The following is a 22,786-nucleotide window of genomic DNA, read 5'->3' on the forward strand; positions in this document are numbered from 1 at the left end:
AGGAGAAAATGATAAAATTGATTTTTTTTTTTTAATTTGTGGGTCCCACTTTACTAATTATTTGAATGAAAATGAAGAGGTGGCGCGTTGACCGGTCATTTTTACCGGTTGTACACCACAGTGGGAGGTCACCTATAAGTTCGTATACATTAGTGAGACAAATTGAAGGTTGTACACCAAAGTATGAAATGAGGCAAAGGTTATACACCATTGATGAAATTTACCCCAAGAGAATTAATTAAAGGGAAAAATACAAAAATAAATCTTGTGATTTGAGTCATTTGCAAACATAAACTACGTAGTTTAAAAGTTTACAAAATGGTACCTTATGGTTATTCCGTTAGCAAAGGCAATCTAAACTAACTAACGGTGTTAAAAAAAGTCAAAAGGTAAAGAGCTATTTTGATCTTTATATTTATTTATTTTATAAATTAATCTCTTATTATCTAATTATTACAAACAAACCCCAAAAACAAAATATCAAATTCACTATCTCTTCTTTTTCTCACATCTCTCTTTAATTTATTTTTATTCTCTCTAAACACGCTAGATCTCCCTCTATTTTCTCTTTCTAAAATTAGATAATAGGAGGTTAATTTATAAAATAAATAAATATAAAGACCAAAATAGCTCTTTACCATTTGACTTTTGATTTTTTTAACACCGTTAGTCAGTTTGGATTGCCTTTGCTAACAGAATGAACCACAATGTACTATTTTGCAAACTTTTAAACCACGTAGTTTATGTTTGAAAATGACCAAACTCACATAGTTTATTTTTGTACTTTAAACCTACAAACTCGATAGAATTTTCTTTGAAATCCTACTCAAGTGCATGGTTTCCCGAAACTTTATCTATTGTTTCTCTCTACACTCTCTCATCCTCACCTCAACACCATATGCCTATTTATAGGCACCAAAACTTGGCAACCAAATCTAATGTTGAACTTGATGAACAAGTTTTAATAAACTCGATCGTCAAGACAACTTGGTGTACAAGACATTATTTAAATGATTAGTTAAAACTAACTGATATCATGGTCCATTTTTGTACTACTTATTGCGGGTTTCGTCTACTTGGAAACTAACAACATAGTTTTTCGAATTTGACGCAGCAGAAATATTAGAAACGTTAACGAACGCTGATTTGTGCACGAATACTCGTTAACCAGCCTTCAAAATTAAGAGAATTCTGAAAAAATATAAAATTGTATTATTGAATCAAAAACTGCTCAATACATTTGTAACTTAAATAGCAAAAGTGAAATCCTAAACGGTACGGAATATGAAAAACTTAGAAGTAAAATTATATAAAACGCCCCTAAAAAACAGTAAATTGCATTTTCGAAGGTTTAAATCTATGAAGCACCGATACTTCTCGGAGGTCAATGTATGTGTATCCGATATTGTGAGTACGGGGACACTACGGGATACGGCTGTGAAGTATCCCTTTTTTATTTTTAATTAGGGGATGCGCGAGGATACGTCGGGGACACGTCAGAGACATGTTGGGGATACACCGGGGATACTTTAGGTTTTTTTTTTTTTAAAAAAAACTTTGAAAGTATAGGGTTTTTAAAAAAACTCTAAAAGTATAAGGATTACAATTAAAGTAACCCCATCCTACTATCTCACCGTTTAAGCATATACAGGTACAAAAATTGAAATTTCCAAATTCATTTAGTCTTCTTCTCTCTTCTCTCGAACAAATCCTAAATAAAAAAATCTTGTGGTTCTAGTCGTATAGCCGGATCTTTCTCTTCTATCCGACTTCGGCTTCTTCGATTTGGTCGACTTCGACTTCTATCGAAATTCATCATTGTACAACAACTTTTGCCCGAGTTTTATTTTTGTACTACGACTCGACTCTACTTTTATGTTCCGTCTTTCTCAACTCCGGCGGTTTTTATTCTTTCTTTTTATCAAATGTTTGCTTTTTTTTATGAATTAATGACTGATTAGATGTTATTTGTGGTTTTATAATGACTTATGCGTATTATTTATGATTTTATAATGACTTGTGATTTGTGATTTATATATTTATGTATCTTTTAAATTTTTCATTATAAATGATATATATTATTAATTATATATAAAATTTTCCGTATTCCCGCCGTACCCCCTTATCTCATATTTTTTAGAAATACCGTTCTCCGTACCCATACCCGTACGTGTATCCGTATCGGTGCTTCATAAGTTTAAATAAATGAATTTGGCCGAAAAAGCACAAACTTCACTGAATTAAAACCGAAACACAAAATAGGTTCAAAAAATGCAAAAAAAAAAAAAAAAAAAAAAAACAAATTCAAAAGTTGATAGAAATTACAATACTGCCATTACGTTAAAATTTATGAAATTACACTGAAAACTTGCAAGCCAATTCTTGAGCGGCATCAGAATTTATGTGTTTTTTTTTTTTTTTTTTTCGTTTTCGCCTTTGAAGGCTCATCTTTATTAAGTAGTGCTTGATAATTTCGACTATACTATTATCTGTCATAACATAATTCTGCTGTCGTAATTGTTTGGAGTTTGGACAGAATTGAATGCAGAGAGTAAAAATGAAAGTTCTGAATTGATGATCATTTTTTGTTTGCCTCGCTTCGCTAGTAATCATGATTTTCAAGTAAATTCGGTATTTCTAATTTCATTTTTCAGAATGAACTCAAAATTTGATGTTGTTGAAATGCTTAGTAGATTGTTAAGAAGTTTGATTCTCGAGTCAATTTGTTCTTTTATTTTCTCAATCTCGATTTCTGCTGCATCATAGAGCATCCAGTTAGGAAAAATTACGGTTGCTACAATGGCTTACATTCCTCGGCCGCACAAGCGGCATTCAATTGACAGTCTATTGAGCGCATGATCTGGAGAGAAACCTCCAATTCTTGGTGAACAGTCATTTAAATGAAGGTTAGTAAGTAATCTACCCTTTTGGAACTACTACGATTTATGCTATACTATTATTATTGAATTATGAACAGATCAATTAATGATATTATAGTCCATGGGCAACATCTGCTAACTTCTTTTGAATGTAATGAGGGTTTGGAACTTATAAAGCCAATTTTGGTTGCTAGGTTTGGTAAAATTGTTTTCCATGGGGAATGATAACTTGTTATCTGAACTCATTCACGTGTCAAGACGATGTTGATGATCCTACATTGTATTGTTTTCTAGAAGACAGAATGAAGGTCAGACGGGGCCGGAGACCAAATGGAAGGGTATGGACTAATTTAATTTAAAGATGGTAGTTAACTTACTAACCTTGTGTGCATGATTAGGTTTTGAGGTTGTCACCTCCTTAGAAATCTTTATATGCTTAGGATTCCGAATCGTGGGAGGAATCCTTTATCTCGTAGGGTTCTAGAAGGTCATTTGATGCGTTGAGGTTTATAGGTGTGGGTGTTGTGATGGGCCGCCGCTTGTTGGGCTTAGGCCGCATCGACCGCTTCCAACCTGTTGAAATGAGGCTGGGCCGTCTTGGACGCGTTTGGGTCTTTATCATGCTTTATGCGACGTCACGCACGTGATATCATTTAGCCTGAGATAAGCTAAGGAATCTAATATTGCTTCATCCTTCATTTGTTTTCATTTTTTCCATTACCCTTAAATGAACAATTTGTGCTACATTGTCAAAGATTTGTGAAATTCTATCTTATAACAGTTCATACTTTCAGAAATTCAGTGAAATTTATTGAAATGTCTGTCTCCAACCAACATGCTTTATTTCTCCATCTTGATCAGTTTTTGAAACATGTAAAGAGATAAAGAATTCATGATGCATTTCAGGGTGTTGAGGCAGACATAATGAGATTCTAAATAAGGAAAGACAATAAAACTGAAAACCTTAATTGCTCCCAAGATTGCTCTATTTACAGCTATAGAATCTTTGAAACACATCTTGGCCTATGTTGCACAGAAACGAAAACGGAATCTGAAATAGAAACGGACACCGAGAAACGTTAGGACGTAGCTTAAATTTATCCAGTTAGTAACTGAGTTACAAATTAGCTTTACAACATTAGTACATTCCTAATAAATTACAGGACATCACTTCCACAAGCATATGGAGGCGATTTGCTCTCGTGTGCAACAAATAATGAAGCTGTCTCAAGCTTTCGGTCATCAAAAACCTTGTAATACAATCATCCATTCTCTTTTATAAATTACAAATTTATGCTGCTCGTTCATTTGGAATATTCGGAGAAGTATTCTCATGAGTAATTGATCGGAGTTGTGATGCTAGAGAGAGTGTGTTTTCATTCTTTTTCCTTATGGCATGCTTAGATCCACCATTCTTGAATGAAGACCTCTGAGGTTGTGGTTGAGCAGTGGCCTGGACCATTTTAGGAGAGGGTGACTGTTGGCGTGTCAAGGGAACCTGATAGAAACGGGAGAAACATTGTGAAAGAAATTCTGGGTGGCTAAGTACATAAACACATTGAAGTATGAGTAAACAACAACAACAAAGCCTTAGTCCCGAAATGATTCAGAGTCGGTTAACATGAACCGTCATACGAAACCGTGAAATCAAGTGAACATAAATTCTCTCCCTCCACTCCGTCCTATCCACTGTCATATTTTCCTCAATCCCTAATAAACTCATATCATTCTCAATCCCTTTACCACTCTTCAATCCTTCTAACATGCGCATCAAGCGCTCTTCGTCTTAGATTGCCAAACCACCTTAGTCGATTTTCCCTCATTTTATTCTCAATAGATATTCATTTTTCACTCGATCCTTTCTCGTATGGCCACACATTCATCACAACATACGCATCTCTGCCACCGACTTTTTATGAATGTGACAGTGTTTCACTGTCCAACATTTCACACCATATAACAATGCAGGTCTAATGACCGTGCGATAGAATTTTCCCTTCAATCTATTAGGTATGTCAGGATTGCAAAGAAACCCGTAGCAACATTAGTACAAAATACATGTCTATATTTCCAGAATATTACCTTCTCCATCTGATTTGTTCTTGTTTCTTTGTAAAACTTAGGTAGCGGCCTGGCCTTGAAGCATAGGCTTTGACGCAGTTTTTTAAGCTCTGCTTCTGCTTTCTCCTGCTTAAAAGAAACAGTCATCATTTGAGAAACGGAGTTATTAATCACTACTTGGTAAAAACCATGCACTTGATTCGTGAGTATGTTTGGGCTCTCTGTTAGATCAGGTGATGATATTTTTGCCTAAATTGTGTACACTATTATCTGATATTGACAATATGTGACAAAAAGGCTTCAAATCCTGTGTACCTTGAGTGTTGTTTGTAACTGCGCTTTCTGTGTCTGATGTGAAATGAATTTCTCTTCGAGCCTCTGAAATTAAGAGGGAGAAAACAGAAAGAATGTAAGAGAAAACAACCCTTCACATTATAAAATCTTCACATTATGCCCTGTAAAATACAGAAATACTGTCTGTGTATATGTGTGTAAGAAAGATAGGGATATGCTGCTTGCCTCCTTTCTTCTTGCTGCTCTATCTTCAGTCCTTAATTTCAAAGGCGTGGATAAGTTTGAGGATGGAGATTTGTTTCTGCTGGCACTCATAAACTTCGAGCAACTGGTATGCAAAACCAATAGTAAGAACTCAAAATTCCTACTAAAGAAATCTGTGCATGTCTTTGTAGAGAACTATATGATCTGACAACTCCCCAAATCTTTCTTAGCTAGGAACTAATTATCTGTTGATGTCAGTGGCGGAACCAGGACCCCAGATGACCCGGGGCTCAAACATATCAGTAAAAAAAATTCAAAACATAAAAAAAAAATCGAAATTAACCATGCGGTTGACGGTAAATTTTCAAAGTCAAGCCCGTTAGGGCTGGACAAATTTTTTTTAGCCTCCAACGCGTTAAAACTGTAAAAATGTTATTATTTTTTTAAAAAACTAGCATTGAACTAATAGAAAATTAAACATGTTTACTTTTTTTTAATGGTAAAGACATAATAAAAATGAATATTAAATATGTTTAAAATGAGGTTGGAGGGAATTGAACATAGGACCTCTCAAATAAAAATAAGCATCCTTAACCATCTCATATACCTTTAAACATTGAAATAATACTACATAGAGTCAATATCATTCTCTCCAAAATATTACCGAACACTATTACTAAAAAAAAAAAAAAATTCTCAATTCTCCGACGGCCAGCCGGGGCTCGAGCCCACCCAACCCCCCCTTGGTTCCGCCCCTGGTTGATGTTAAAGAACTTAGAGGTTTGTTTTTCTGCTAAGCTATATTTAACGAAGATTCAATTACAGTAGCCTTAACACTCATGGTTAGAGCTGTAATCGAGCCGAGCCGAACTTTGGCCTGCTCAGGCTCGGCTCGTCAGAAAATTGACGAGCTCGAGACCGAGTTCTAAATTCTGTTCGTGAACTACTCATGAGCTGTTCGCCGAGCTTGTTCACGAGCTTTGCTCCCAAGCAGCTCATTAATTCAGTTCATGAACTTCGTTCGCGAACAACTCATTAATTATGTTGGTTAATTATATTGATTTAAAATTTCTTTAACACAAAACTAAGTTGTGTTTACATTTCCTCCTTTATAGAAATGTTATTATTAAAAAAAATAATCAAACGATTCACTAGCGTGTTCATGAACATTATAACGGAGCTTGCTTATGAGCTTGTTCATAAACCTATAATCAAGCCTGCTCACGAGCTTTCGAGCCGAGCTTCGCCATGCTCAAGCTCATCTCGTTTATAAATCGAGCTGAACACGATCGAGCTTTTATCGAGCCGCTCGGCTCATTTACAGCCCTACTCATAGTAAGAGATAAATGTTATGCAAGTACTATCTGATAAAAAAAATTAAGTGTTCAGCAAATTACTCTGTTGGCAGGAAATGCCATTTTGAGCGAATTGATTTTCTTCCGGATGCTGAAGGTTGAAGAGGTGTTTTTACCCTGCAATTTGTAAGCATAAGAGAACATGTATTTAGAGATTAGAATTTTCTATATTCTTAATCAAATTAGGTACCTTCTGCTTTCTGACTGAGGTGTAGCGAGAGCATGTTTAGTTTCTCTAAGCATAGGCACCTGCAGTTCAAAAATCAACTCCTTTTTAGCAATATGGTGAGCGATTTTGATCACATGTGCCTTAATGACCATGTAGTATTTGGTCATTCACTGTTAAATCTAGACTTATTAGAATTTAGGGTGGAGATTCAAAGCAACATAAAGCTTAGATTTAATAAGCCTAGATCTAACGGTCATTAACGTCTCCATGTGAACAATGCAGGTATGATGAGACACATCCTAATTGAAAGCAAGTAATAGGAAACATCAGGAAAGGGAATAGGCACCGTGGTCGGAGTTGAGCAATCTTTAGATGCCTTAGAATTCAAGGTCACTCTAGAATCGTCAATCTTCCTGATAATTCTTGAAGTTATCTGATTAATTTCTCTGAAAAGCATAATAGAACATGTATTTAGAGATTATATTATAATTTTCTACATTCTTAATCAAATATCATAATATTACTACTTACCTTCTGCTTTCTGACTGAGGTGTAGCTAGAGCATGTTTAGTTTCTCTAAACACAGACACCTGCAATTCAAAAACCAAATCCTTTTTAGCAATATGATGAGACACACACATCCTAGTTGAAAGCATGTAATAGGAAACATCACGAAAAGGAATACGCACCGTGGTCGGAGTTGAGCAATCTTTAGATGGCTTAGAATTCAAGTTCACTCTAGAATTATCAATCTTCCTGATAATTCTTGAAGTTATATTAATTTCTCTTACAGGAGTGAAATTCATTGACTTGTGATTTGATTTTGGGGGCTTCTTGCTGATTGGCGTAGTAGTATTGTTTTCTTTTCTGGCACTAAGCAATGCTGCAGGTTTATCTGGAAAACAAGGCAGCTTAGGAGGTGCAGGTTTCTTCTTGCTCATTGATGCCAAATCATCTGTGTCTGATATGCAGTCCTGCAAAATGGCAAGGTAAATCACCCGTGAACTTCAAAACGTTACAAATAAGCTCTCAAATTGCTTATTTAGAACAAATAACCCCTAAATCCAAATAAAACATTCAACATAATATTACATTAGAAAGAAAATATGTCCAAAGTATCGGTTGCCACATCTAGGGATGTAAATGGGGTGGGGCGGGACGCGGAATGCATTTTCCATCCCCATCCCCATCCCCATCCACACGAGTTAAATGGGGATAAATTTGTCCCCATCCCCGTTCCCTTTGGGATCCTCATTCCACGTTTATAGATGTTATAAAACCCTTTTCCCCGTTCCTCGTTCCCCACGGGGAATCATTGTTTATGTTTAAAAAAAATAGTAATGCCTAAAACTTTTAAGAATCAGTAGCTAATAATAGCAAACATTAACAATCATTTTCAAATTTTCCAAACCATAAAAGTTTAAAAATTTAAAACAACCAATCACCTGATTAAAATATACTTAAATGATCCGAAAAATCAATTATTACGAGAAATAGTCGAGGATCGCCCATCGAGGATTAACGGGGCGGGGATGAGGATCCCCACGGGCGCAAGGATACATTTCCCCATCTCCGCCCCATCCCCACCATTAGGAGACAAAACTATCCTCATCCCCATCCCATGAGAATTCTTATCAGGGATTCCCCGTACCCATCGGGGCGGGTCACCAACGGGGACGGAGAATCCCCACCCCATTTACATCCCTAGCTACATCTAACTAATCTACTGATACATTAACAAAAAAAAAGGCCAAAAAAACTCCGAAAATCACAAATATTAACCTATTTTATGGGTTATTTATTCCAAATAAGCAAGTTAAGTGAGTTAATCCCCACCCTATTAATAGTAACATTTTGAAATTCAAGGTCAGTTGCTGTTTTTGAACAACTTGAGCATGCTGAGATATATTAGGCCTATAAATAAAAACATAATGCCATGATTCTACTTACCTTCAACAAAGGTTTCTCCATTAGTTTTGCAGCACTAATTTCTTCTTTCAGGTTCTTCTTATCAGCAATATCAAGCTGGCCTGAACATTCAACCTTATCCGCAACCATTTCATTTTTATTCGATAGAACAACTACTTCCTCCTCTTGGATTTTACTTACAAGTTCTTGCTTTTCTCCACCGTCGTAACAAACAAATCTTTCCTCAGTATTCATCCCTTTGGATTCGGAGTTTGTGAGCAAAATTCCGGAATCTTGTGCTCCAACTTCTTGTTGTGCAGGTTGAGGATCATTCTTGGCTGCTTGTTCAAGCAAAGCTGCTGCCTTTCTTGCAGCAAGATTCTTATAATGTGCTTCAAAGAAAGCTTTCTTCTGCGCAACAGAACCCGGTCTTGAGAATCTCTCAGCCTCTTCAACATATCGGTTATGAGAAAAACTCGACCATTTGTCCCAATCTAAAGAGTCAGACACGAACCTTCCAAACGAGATGGACTGTGCAAGTGGATGAAGCTAAAAATTTGAAATTCCAAACTAGTTGGAGTTAGATTCATATTGAATTGAACCAAAAACATGTCTGAAAAGAAGAATCTTCCAGTTATGGAGATGGATTGTGCAAGAGGATGAAGCCAAAATTTGAAATTCCAAAGTAGTTGGAATTAGATTCAATTGATTTGAACAAAAACATGTCTGAAAAGAAGAGGCCAATTATGGACAGAGATGTCAAAATTACACACGACACGAAATCGACATACAATTTGAGTGCTTGGATTTAGTTTAGTAGGTAATATGTGTAAATTTTTGGATTGGATTAGGGTTGATATGTTAACCCGAAAACTACAGGATGATTTAAAATTATTGTATACTTTGTTAATAAAGATAATAAAACTATAATTATTACTTGTTGCAGGAAACATCAGGAAAAGGCATAGGCACTATGGTCTAGAATTGGAAAAAAGAGGTGGTAAAAGTACACACAGGACTGAAAGATCTCCCGCTAAAAGGAGGGGTCCACCACAAGGTTGTATTTGGGACAAGCCATCCAGTTTCTTGGCAAGAGACTGCTCCTAGGATTCGAACCGTGACCTCTCGATCACGAGACAATAACATTTACCGTTACGCCAAGGCTCGCCCTCGCATATGTATGTTCTAATTTTGTTAAAAATTATCATGTATAACAAAAATTAAGTGTAATCCAAAAACACACACAAAATTGATACTAACCGAATAGATTAACACGGCTGTGACACACAAGTTTTTGGGTTGAGTTTGAGTTTACTCGAAAATGACAGCAATCCTGAAATGACACGAAATCTACACGACACGAATCCGAAAATGACACGAACCCGAAAATAACTTGAACACCATAATTGCCGGGTCTAATTATGGAGATGGACTATGCAAGAGGATGAAGCTAAAAAATTGAAATTCCAAACTAGTTGGAGTTAGATTCATGCTGGTTTAAACAACAAAAACATGCCAATTATTGATATGAACTGACTGACTGACTGACCTGATTGGAGTCATTAGGTAAGCCAGCAACATAAGAGAAGGGTTGCTGTTGGATGAGACAAGTTGAGTCCCCCATAGTAGCCATGGCTGAACCGAAGAAGAAGAATCTTCCAAACTTGGAGCTTCTGTGTCTCTGTTTCTTTCTAGTATTTTTTTATAGTTGAATTTGAATTTTAAACGGAAAGGCATATTGGGGCAATAATAACAATCTTTATTTTGTCGAGGAGTGGTGGGGTCTGTTCTTCTCTTTGCCTTTCCCTTCCTGTAACGGGAAAGAAAGATTAGAAAAAAAGCTCTAATAATCTTTTAAATTCCAGTCTTTTTGTGGTCCCTCTATTCCTATTTCCTAAAAAAAACATTTGAATTTTAATTTGGGATGATGTGTAAATTTGTCACTAATATTTTTTTTGGGTAAATTTCAAATAAAATCCCGTGGTTTTACTAATTTTCAGATAAAAGACTGTGATTTATTTTTATTTTTTTTAAGTAAGGATTGGGGTTTTCAACTTTAGCAAAATAAGGACTTTTTCGATTGATACTATTAAAATCACCCTTGACGACTTCAAAAATGATATATTTTAAGAACTACTAATATTCTAAGCAACTTTAATTCTTCAACTTTTTTATTTTGAGATTATTTAGATGATGCTTGGTAAAGAGAGAAAAAGTTAATATTTAGAGAGGGAAAGTTCCAAAAAAAGATGATTTTTGAAAATCGAAAATGTAGTTCTATAGAAAATATGACATTGAACAACTTTAATTCTTGAAAATTTTCATTTTCAAGTCGTTAAAGATGGTTTTAATAGCATTAATCCAAAGGGTCCTTGTTTTCTTTCTTAAAAGTGTGAAACCTCAATCCTCGTTTTGATAAAAAGTAAACCACAGTCATTTATCTGAAAATTAATAAAACTATATGAGTTTTATTTGAAATTTACCCTTTTTTTTGGAAGCCTGTTCAAAAAAAAATATATTTTTTGGAAGTGTTACACTTAACATATGATTGAAATGGTAAATTACACCCATGGCTACCAAATTTTACTTATTTAAATATTGTGGCTACTGCATTTCAATTCATAACAGTATAACCACTGAACTTTACACTTTTTAACATTAGTGGTCACTCAACTTTAACTAACTCTTTAAAATGAAAATATTCAGCAATTAAAGTTGTTTAGAACGACATTTACCATGATCCGCATTTTTTATTTTCCAAAATTACATTTTTTGGAGCTTTCTCTTTCTAAATATTCACCATCTTCTCCTAATCAAACAACACTTAAATGATCTCAAAATAAAAAATTTCAAGAATTAAAGTTCCTTCGAATATCATTAACTCTTCAAAAAAAAATTATTTTGAGGGTGTCAACGATTGTTTTGAGGCGTTGAGTGGCCATCGGTATTAAAAAATGTAAAGTTCAATGGTCATATTGTTAAGAATTGAAGTTCGATGGCTATAATATTAAATGAGCAAAGTTCAGTGGCAATGAGTGTAATTTACCCTGTAAATTTGTCACTAATATTTTTTTTGGGAAGTGTTACCCTTAACGTATCATTGAAATGGTGCAGATTTATTGGGTAATTTACGCTCATAACTTTACCAATTTTAATATTGTGTCAACTAAACTTCAATTCTTAATAGTATGATCACTGAATTTTACATTTTTTTTAATACCGGAGAGCACTCAACTTTAACTAACTCTTTAAAATGACCGTTAATGACCTCAAATTGAAAATATTCAAGAATTAAAATTGTTCAGAGCGACATTTACCATGAAACCATTTTTTTTATTTTCCAAAATCATATTTTTTTTGGAGCTTTCTCTCTAAAAATTCACTCCCTCTCTCCTAACAAAACAATACCTAAATGACCTCAAAACGAAAATTTTCAAGAATTAAAGTTCCTTAGAATATCATTATGCTTTGGATTTTTTATTTTTAGGCCATTAACGATCGTTTTGAGGCGCAGAGTGGCCACCAGTGTTAAAAAGTGTAAAATTCAGTGACCATACTGTTAAGAATTGAAGTTCAATGGTAATAATGTTAAATGGGTAAAGTTCAGTGGCTATGGATGTAATTTACCTCAGATTTATTGGGTAATTTACACCCATAACTTTACCAATTTTAATATTGTGTCAACTGAACTTCAATTCTTAACGATATGATCACTTAATTTTACATTTTTTAATACAGGAGGTCACTCAACTTTAACTAACTCTTCAAATTGATCGTTAATGACCTCAAAATGAAAATATTAAAGATTAAAGTTTTACATGAAAGCACAATCACTTTTTATTTTACCACAATCACTTTTTTCCAAAATCACTTTTGTTTAGCTTTCTTTCTAAGAAATTCACTCTCTCTTCTAACCAAACAACACCTAAATGATTTCAAAACGAAAATTTTCAAAAATTAAAGTTTCTTAAAATATCATGAACTTTTTGAATTTTTTATTTTGAAGCCGTCAACGTCGTTTTGAGGCGTTGAGTGGTTATCGGTGTTAAAAAGTGCAAAATTCAGTGGTTATACTTTTAAAAATTGAAATTCAATGGCTATAATGTTAAAATGGGTAAAGTCCAATGGTGATGGTGTAATTTACCCAATAATCTTTTGATTCAAGTGTTGTTGTGGTCCCTCAACCTCCACATAGTTGAATTCCTATTTCCTAAAAAAAAACATTTGAATTTTAATTTGGGATAATATGCAAATTTGATCATATTGTTTGTTGGAAAGTGCAGATTTGCCTTTAATATATAAAATTGATGTAGCTTTATCCTAACATTGCCAATCTAAATTAATTTTATTTTTATCTAACAAAAAATATAAACAAGCTGTATTATTGTTCTGACTCATTATTTATTAGTCTATATATTTTTATGTAACACACTGTTTGTCTCTCTATTTGAAAAAAAAAAATTATAAGGTCTCTATTTTTTATCATTGTTAATTGGTCATTTCCTCTATTTTTAGTATAATACAAAATGGTTATTTTACTCTGTTGTTTTTTGTCTGCCTATTTATGCTAAATATAACGGTTCATTTAAAAAAAAGAATAAATAGAATTGCTAAAAAGGTTAATGATGATAAAGGATATAGACTTGTAATGTAATTTTTAAAATAGGGGATTAAACAGTTTGTTAGGTAAAATTGAGATGATTAATAAATTATTGGAAAAAGTATAAAAATAAACCTTGTGGTTACACCTGTTTTCGAACAACACCCATGTAGTTTAAAAGTTTGCAAAATGGTACCTTGAGGTTCATTCCGTTAACAAACACATACCAAATTGACTAACGGAGTTAAAAGTCAAAGGGAAAAGAGTTAATTTAGTCCTTATATTTATTTATTTTATAAATTAACCTCCTTATTATCTAATTATCACAAACAAACCCAAAAATAAAAAAATTAAAATCAAATATACCCTATTCTCCATCTCTCTTTAATTTCTTATTTTTCTTCTCTTCTCTCTTTTCTCTTTGTTAATTTCTCTTTCTAAAATCAATTGATTTTCTATCTCTTTCTAAATTAATAATGTGGTAAGGAGATGATATAATTGTGCATTCATTCATACAAAAAACTGTATTTGGCAAGAAAGAAAATGGGAAGCATTCGTTTCATAAGTTCAAACACAGTTAAAGCAGAAAAAAAAAATCAATTGATTTAGAAAACAAATTGATCTTGTTTGAAATTGTTATAGATAAAATTGTACAATTTCGTAGATTAAGAGTAAATCTGCAATTCTCTAAAAACGTTAGGAGAAAAATTGAATTTTATACCTTTTAATTTTAAAAAGGTGAAAAACATCAATAGTCATTGAACTTTGACTAAATTTTTTTTTTTTTTGAAAGGCTGGTAAACAGGGAGTGTGAATCATAGGCATCCCAACTATGTTGGCACCCCTAATCAAAACACCCGATCCCTATACCAAATTTATTAAGAAGAAATGAAAGAATCAATAAATACATCAGTTGCAAGATAAAACTAAGCAAATCTGTAGACCTGCCATCCTCCTAAGTTACAAAGGAAAGCCGAAATACAGAATGGGGGGATGTCCGACCACCAGGTTAAGTTTGAGTTGACTCTACCGTAGTTTGGAAGGGAGTCAGCCACTTGATTGCCTTCTCTATAGATGTGAGAGACTACCACTGTCATTGATTGAAGATTTTCCAGACATTTTAGACAGTTCTGCCTAAGAGTCCAGGGCACTAGCTTAACTCTATTTCGAATTGAATGTACCACATAAGATGAGTCGCTTTCGATCCAAAGACGCCTCCAGCCTCTGTCATGAGCCATATTGATCGCCGATAATGCTGCTGAAAGTTCCGCTGCATAAGAAAATGTATCCGCTAAGCCGTATGAGAAGGCTCCCGCGAACAAGCCTTTTTCTGATCTGAACACGCCACCGCAGCCAGCGGCGCCCGGGCTACCAGTGACTGATGCATCTGTGTTAACCTTCAGCCAGGAGGTCGGCGGAGGCTGCCACCTAACCGGAATTATTCTTGGAGCTCGATGCAAGCAAGGCGGAAGATGCAGCTCAGATAAAATATATTGCTCAGTGATTGAGTTCCACATTGTTCCATGGCCTAGTTTCCCCGTTTCTTGGACAGCATGCCATATCCTTCGAAGAGTCATTGATATTTGCGGTTCCTCGCCTTCAAAAATTGCTCTGTTTCTAGTGGTCCAAAGAATCCAAATCCCATGAACGATAGCAGAGTTCCACAGCGCGCCAATCTGAGGACTAAATCGTTGCTTAAGGGCCGCTTGAACCAGATCAGCAATGGAGCCCAATGTGTATACCGATCGACCGAACAGCGGTTCGATTAACCTCCAAACCTGCACAGAAAAAGAGCACGTTACCAGAATATGTGTATCAGTTTCAATATCTCTCTTGCAAAGGCTGCATCTCGAGACTATATAACATCCCCTTTGTTGAAGTTTGTTATGAGTCGCCAGATAACCCATAATAGACTTCCAGCACATTATTGAGCGAGAGGGCGGCAGAAATGGTTTCCAGACAAAGCGGCACCAGTCCCTTCGTGTCGTTCGTCCCTGCAACCAAGCGTAAAATAGCCTAACGGTGAATAATCCATTGACTGCTGTTAGACGAGGTGCCGCGGCCTAATCTCCCGGGCGGACCGGGGGGTGGACAACCTCATGGCGACGTAAGCGGTGATTGGCACCGAAAGCAACCAATCATGGAATCAAGCTGCTCGGCAGGACCGGAGCTCGGAGATATGGAAGAGTCGCCACCCACGAATGGAAAAATGAACACCGATCCCTTGCGGGAGACCGGTGTGGGTTCGGGAAACTTAGGTACGAGCCGAGAAGGCTAGCTCCTTTCCGGAGAAAGGCTACTAGGCACCCCGACATCGCCCGGTTATGAACCACCGGCCTCCTACTCAGCGTGTTAGGCGATAACGGACTAATCGCATACTTCTTTAAGTTTAAAATTCATTTGAAACCCTTTTCTTTCTCTTTTTAGAAACCGTTTTGAGCATATGATATTGAAAAGCCACATCAGTAAAGAATCACCCATTTATGTTTATACATACACAGAGAGGGGGGAGAAAGAAGTGATTTATTTACAACCGTATTAAATATTATGTCGTGTGTTTATTCTACGCTAACTTATTTCCCAAAAACGGATTTATTTACATGGTTCGCACCTTAATCGCCGTTGGAACGATTCAGGTGCGTTTTAAAACCCCGTTTGATGAAGTTTACCCGAATTGCCGTCGGAACGACTCGAGTATTTGAAAACGTTTGAGAAAAAAAAAAACCTTTTAATGAGAAAACATGGTTAAGCATACAAGTCAATTTTACTTTGTACAAATTCTTTAAGAAAATGGTTTAAAACTTTATTATTTGCAAAGAAAACGATTTTAATTACAATGTTCGCTTAATCCGTCGTTGGAACGGGCTAAGGTTTTAAAACGTGGTGCTTTGAAGACGATTTGAAATATAAACAAAAATGACTCTATTTATCTACATTAGAAATCTTAAGAAAATTCATTAGCTTAAATAATTTAATTGAAAACTCTCTTTTGTTTTCCCCACTTATTTAATGGACTCTCTAACTATTATAATTACAATAATAAATCCATTTAAACCATTATTCACACTCAAATAAGGCCCATTTGCAACATGGACCCATGAATAAACCAAAAGAATAAAGAAAATAATTTAAACATACATATATACCTTTAAACCAAAAGAGGATATGAAAATAAAAGCTAATACAAAAGAAACTATACGTATATGAAAATAGTAGATATAGTATAGTTATACTTTAAAAATGTGGAAGTAGTAAATAAATCTTATGGATGAGAAAGAAAACATTTACCCCAAAAATAATTTCATTCAATTAATAAAATAACCCAAATAACCCAAAACTACATATATACATATCCATTATAATTTTTAAACATCAAAAATAACATATACTAATATACATTAATTATTCCCCCTAAAATACCCAAGTAAATAATCTTAAAAAAAAAGGATCCAATATAACCCAAGTGAATAAAAAAGGAAATACATATATATATATTTATACTTATATTACAAAATAGAATAAAAATGATATACAATCATTCCAAAATAAACATATATACTAAAGTTATAAAATAATTTGAAAAACATGTATTACATAACTATGTATATATATACTAAGGATTAAAAGTCTAAAAGTTAAGAAAAGGGGACCGAAATGGCATTTTTTACACTTTGGCAGATTTACCGACGGAAAATCCGTCGATAAACAGCCTTTAGACAGAATTGGCAAATTACAACAGCACTCCCATATTTTCCAGATTTGTTCAAAAGCTTTAAATTAAATCTAATTCAATCGTTTTGGACTTCCGAACTACCAAAGATGGATCATAGTCGAAAACGGAAGTTCCTACAACGATGTTTTTATTTTAAAACGTTATTTGGAAACCTCTTTTAAATTAAAAAAACTTATAATTACAACGTTTTCGATACCCGAACTACCTTTTTATCGGATCACAGTTCGTATTGGGATATCCAAAACGAGGTTTTTTTTATTTTAAAACAAAACCGAATTTTATTTAACACGGAACGAAAATTAAATAAATACGCTAACTAAATAAAACGTGACAAAATAAATAAATAACTAAAGGAATAAAAACTATAGCATAAAAAATAAATAGAAGGAGGGAAATAAATTAAATAAAATAAAGAGTCTAGTCCTCGGATAATACCTTTGATTCGGTATCTGACAGTCGAAGCCGATTGATTCCACGAACCGCGAGCTCCCGATTTTAATAAAAATTTAGTAAAAATTGAACTTAGGAAATTCGGAATTTTTGAGAAAAAAAATATTTTTCTCAAAAAAATCCACTCTCTCTCTCTAAAAATGTTTAGAGTGAGAAAGTTTTTCCCCCTCCAAAAGGCCTCCCCTTTCACCTTGGGATCCGTGCCTTATATAGGCCCACGGATCCCGGAACAATGGGCGACGCCCAAAAAAATTTGGGCGTCGCCAATTGTGGTTGGGCTACCGCCCAACCTTGTTGGGCGGCCGCCCAACAGCGTTGGGCGATCGCCCAACGCGAGGTTGGGCGCCCGCGCCCAATCCTCGTCGGGCGTTCGCCCGGCGCGTTGGGCGTTCGCCCGACGTGATTGGGCGCCCGCCCGACGACCCTCGGGACGTGCCCTGCGCCGTCGGACGCGTCCACTCCGTGGCCGCCGAGCGCGCCTTCCGCGCTGCCAGACGCTCGCACGTCGCGGCCACCGAACGCGCGCCCCGCGCTGCCAGGCACGTGCGCCCAACGGCCCACGAGGGCGCGCACCGCCAGCGGTCCCAGGCATCGCTCGGACGTCGAGAGCGTGCCACTCGCGGTGCGTCCGATGGACGCCGCGCGCACGTCTCGAGTCGTCGAGCGGGCGTTCGACCATCGTCGCCCGCGTGCGGGATGCCGTTGCGCGCCCGCGCCGTGCCGTTAATTTTCCTCCGCTTATTATTCTTTATATATTTTTCAAAACTTCCGGAATCAATCGCTTCGACCGTCTCGTTTCAGGTTTTCGTCACAGGTCCTCCCACTCGGTGTCTACAACTGCCGGTTTCCAAACGCAGGTATCCTCCAGATCCCGCCCCAACCGGACTTCCTTTATTCTATTCGCCACTTCATCAGGCACTGTCGGAAGATTCATCCAAACTTCGTTTATCATATAAATGCCAACAGTGTCCATAGCATCCCGTCGTTGCCGAGGCATCAATTCCATTTGGTCAGCTAGAGATGGGATGATCCACGCCCCATTCCAGAAGTTTAGCTTGGAAGTCCTGCCTAACCACCAAAAGCAATGCAGGCTGACAACCCTGTAAGCCAATCTAGCTGAGCTCCAAATTGACGAATTAACCACATAATCTTTTGAGATGCCTACTGAGTTCAAGAATCTGGATTGGAGCAGAGCAAAGCAGAAATTGTCATTGCGAATAATCTCCCAGGCCAGCTTTCCGAGTAAAGCCAAATTCAGAACCTTAAGGTCCTTAGCACCGATTCCACCCTCCTGCACCGGTTTGCAGCAGTTCTTCCAAGGCACGGAGACTAGTTTTCTGTTATCAATTGAGCCAGTCCACACAAAATTTCTAATGCATTTGTTCAGATGCGATAACAAGCTCCTGGGCCACCTGTAAACTGTGAATGAGTGAATAAAGCTGCTGTAAATGATCGAGTTGACCAGTGCCACCCTCCCCGCTATTGACAGGCTCCGGCCCTTCCAGCGTGAGAAATGCGATAAAATTTTATCCATTAATCCCTGCAAATGTTACTTGCGTGGGTGACCAAAGAATAGGGGCACCCCCAAATAGCGGAAAGGAAGAATTCCCAACCGAATTCCCAGCTGGTCCGCTAAGGCAATTCGCCGCCGGCCATTAATAAAGGTATTCATAAAAAGTTCAGATTTGCTCCAATTCACCACCTGCCCTGAGATTGAACCATAAAACTCGAAAACATCTCTTAACATCCTCAGATTGCTATACGAGGCCTTACAGAATAACAGAATGTCGTCTGCATAAAGTAAGTGTGTCGGAAAACAGCTAGTCCGAGTGTAGTTCATCGGAGAGAGATCTCTAGAGTCCCGAAGCTTCATTAGCCATCGGCTTAGAAAGTCCTCTGCAATTGCAAAAAGAATAGGAGAAAGAGGATCTCCTTGTCGAACCCCCCTGGAGCATTTGATTAAACCAGTTATTTGACCGCCTGTTAAGAATGAAATGCGAGCTGCGGACAGGATATTGAGAATCCAATGCTGAAATTTAGTGGAGAATCCAAAAGCATCCATTACAGATAAAAAGAAATTCCAGTCTAATGTATCGAACGCCTTTTCGAATATCAATTTTAATCGACATGTTTCCTCCAAAGCAGCGTTTTCTTAACATATTGGTGCCCTCAGAAGCAAGAGCAATACAGTGATGTATGTTTCTGCCCGGGATAAAACCAAATTGATGTTCAGAAATTACTCTAGATGCAATGACGGACAGCCTGTCAGCAAGAATCTTAGAGATAATCTTGTAGCTAAAATTACTCATAGCAATTGGTCTGTACTGATCAATGGAAACTGCGTCCTCCACTTTGGGAATTAGAATCATTAGGCTAGAATTTAGCCCCGGGAGAATCTGACCTGAATCAAAGAAGCTTTTAACCATAAAGAAGACGTCTGGCCCTACAATAACTCAGAAGCTTTGGTAAAACTGGCCTGTGAATCCGTCAGGACCGGGCGAGCTGTCCGAGTCCATGTCAAAAACGACCTTACGGACCTCAGTTATGTCAGGACAAGCTGTTAAGCACTCATTTTCCGAAGCCGTGACCATGTGTGGGATTGTTTCAAAAATACGCGCTTGATTTCTTGGATAATCCCCCTCTGCTTTGAACATGGTAGCGTAATATCTTTCAATGTAAGCTTTTATATGTCTTGGATCTGTGAGAATCTCATCTTCCACTTTTAACATGGTAATACCTGTTTTAGCAGCTTTAATTTTTGCCATCTTGTGGAAGAAGTTGTTGTTTCGGTCTCCCTCCTTCAACCACCGGATTCTGCTCTTCCCCCTTAGGTATGTCTCTTTCTATTTTAGAACTTCGTCTAGCCCTGCGTGCGCAGCTAATTCTCTCTGGTGGATCTCTGCCGTGAAACCGTTAGCAGCAATTTCAGTTTGAATTCGTGTCAGAGAATCAGTTGCCTCTTTAATCCTCACATCCAAGTTACCAAAAACCTCTCTATTCCATCTACGCAGGACCGTACGGAGCTGTTTTAATTTGGAACAAAGTGATTGCATAGGAGGGAGTCCCGTGTTGCAGCCGTGCCAAAAATCTGTAATAACTTCTCTCAAGTTGGGGTGCTGAATCCACATACTCTGAAAACGGAACCTGGCAGGTCTATTTAACCTTTTCGAACTTCTGAAAAGCATCGGGCAGTGATCTGAATGATGCCTGGCCAGAGCAATGCTACTGTGAGATTCCTAGTGATCTGAAAAATCTTCTGATATGAGTGTACGGTCCAATTTACTTTCAACTCTGGCAGTCCCAGAACGGCCATTGCTCCAAGTGTACATCAATCCCTGAGTTGCAGCCTCAAGGAAAACCCCATCTTCAATAAACTTTCTGAACTCCCGATAAGGTCTAGAAGCAGGGGATCTTCCTGTTTTCTCATGCGAGCCGACGATAGCATTAAAGTCACCCATGCATACCCATGGTCCCAGAAAACTACCACGCAAAGCTTCAACATCCCTGTAAATCGCCAATCTTCTGTTTGCCCAAACACTTCCATACACCAAGCAAATAAAATTCGATATTCCCATAGTTGAGAACTTCAGTAATACAAATTGTTCATGAGCATGACAAATATCAACGGAGCCAGACAAATGAGTTTGCACAAAGACCCACAAAGTTGCCGGAGTTTTTATATTGGTGCCAATAAGACTCATACCCAGACTCTCCTAATAGGAGGTTTGCACTGCAGTGAAATGAACCATGGGTTCTGCTAGGCATAGAAAATTCGGTTTATGTATAGTACATAAATGTTTAAGATGTCGCTGAGTATCGCGATTCTGTATTCCCCTGTAATTCCAATACAGAACATTCATTGGTATCGTACAGGTACATTACTGACCCGTTTCACATGAGTTGTTTCCGCTTTTTGGCCCTTGTGTCTAGCTTTCTGCTTTGCTATCTTTGAACCTGCTGTTTCCCATGATCCATCTTCCCCCTCCGCTATATCGGCCCACGACTGGGACTCCGGCGGGATAGAGCCATCGCTCAAGTTATCTGTACCAGGTGAGTTATCTCTGTCCTCCGGATTGAAGTCTGAGACGTCCATCCCTGTGTTCAGCTGCGGGCTTCCGTCAAATAAAACTTTATCTCCTGAATTGAAGGGCGCAGCAGGATGTTCACCACAAGGTGATTTCACTGTCTCCTCATGAGTTGTATCACAAATCAACGGGATAGTATCTCTCTCTGGCACAGAAACCGCATGTTGAGTTTGTAAATCTTTAACAATGCAATTTGTCACTGCTTTCACCGGAATATCAGTTCGAGCGACCTCTTTTGCGCTTCTCTTGCCTTGCGCACCTGCTGTTGCGGTTTTTCCATCTGCCTCATTTCCAAGCTTTTTATTCCGTTTACAGTCATACGCCATATGTCCGATATTCGAACAAACTTTGCAAAAACTTGGTAACTTCTCATAGCTTACATCAATCCAAAGCTGCTTCCTTTCCCGTTCAATGCCTATGTTCACAGGTGGTTCCGAACTCAAATCCACGTCCACCAGCATTCTAGCATAGTGTCCAAAGTCGCCTTCGAGCATGGCCCTGTCAACTCTGATCAACCCACCGATGCAGCGAGCTATGTCAGATAAAATTTAAGCATCCCAGTATTCCCAGGGGAGAGAATACAAGCGAACTCAGACTTGTGCGTTTGTGGATTTTTCTGCAAAGGGATCGAAGTCCGGAACCCATGGTTTAAGCCGGAAGGTCCCAGGCTTAACACTAAGAACCCCTTTTGCCAATACCTGGTTTTTCATCGATTGTGAGTTCAGAATGACGTGATAGAAGCCGCGGCCAATGGCAATCAGCCTCCATGTCTCATTTATGCCCTAGAGCTTCGATAAAGTCCGCTTGAGGTCGGCCACTTTCCATGGTGTTTCGCCTTTGCTCAGGATAAGTCGTCCAATTAAAGAGGACGAACAGAGCGCAATTCTTCTATTGTAAGCTGTTTGAGATATTTTTACTGTTTTGATTCCTCCAATATCAGTTACTGTCGCCGAAGAAGATGGGCTTTCAGCGATATTTTTCCTCAGAATTCCGGCATAGGATTTTGGTGGGGGCTGCGCGACATGAGCAGTGGGTTCCTGATACCGTA

General features: G+C 37.4%; 1 protein-coding gene across 1 annotated transcript; it reads right to left on the bottom strand.

Annotated features, from left to right (window-relative positions):
* Positions 1-3,946: 3,946 nt before the first annotated feature.
* On the bottom strand, positions 3,947-10,592 carry LOC136209895 (protein WVD2-like 7). The gene is made up of 11 exons (XM_066001519.1): positions 10,420-10,592; positions 8,913-9,419; positions 7,652-7,936; positions 7,494-7,552; positions 7,309-7,408; positions 6,984-7,042; positions 6,836-6,910; positions 5,460-5,562; positions 5,256-5,318; positions 4,962-5,066; positions 3,947-4,377 (listed from the first exon to the last, which is right to left on the bottom strand). The coding sequence occupies exons 1-11, from the start codon at positions 10,501-10,503 to the stop codon at positions 4,171-4,173; spliced, it is 1,647 nt and encodes a 548-aa protein (XP_065857591.1). The 5' UTR covers positions 10,504-10,592; the 3' UTR covers positions 3,947-4,170.
* Positions 10,593-22,786: the final 12,194 nt, after the last annotated feature.

This window comes from Euphorbia lathyris, chromosome 10, assembly GCF_963576675.1.
Source record: "Euphorbia lathyris chromosome 10, ddEupLath1.1, whole genome shotgun sequence".
NCBI lineage: Eukaryota > Viridiplantae > Streptophyta > Magnoliopsida > Malpighiales > Euphorbiaceae > Euphorbia > Euphorbia lathyris.

Bases quoted from the DNA above. Each gene is read 5' to 3' on its own strand.
- LOC136209895 (XM_066001519.1), bottom strand. From the start codon at position 10,503: ATGGCTACTATGGGGGACTCAACTTGTCTCATCCAACAGCAACCCTTC. The intron at 9,420-10,419 runs GTCAGTCAGTCA...TCAAATTTTTAG, and splicing joins TACCTAATGACTCCAATCAG to CTTCATCCACTTGCACAGTC. The intron at 6,911-6,983 runs GTACCTAATTTG...TACAAATTGCAG, and splicing joins CCTCAGTCAGAAAGCAGAAG to GGTAAAAACACCTCTTCAAC.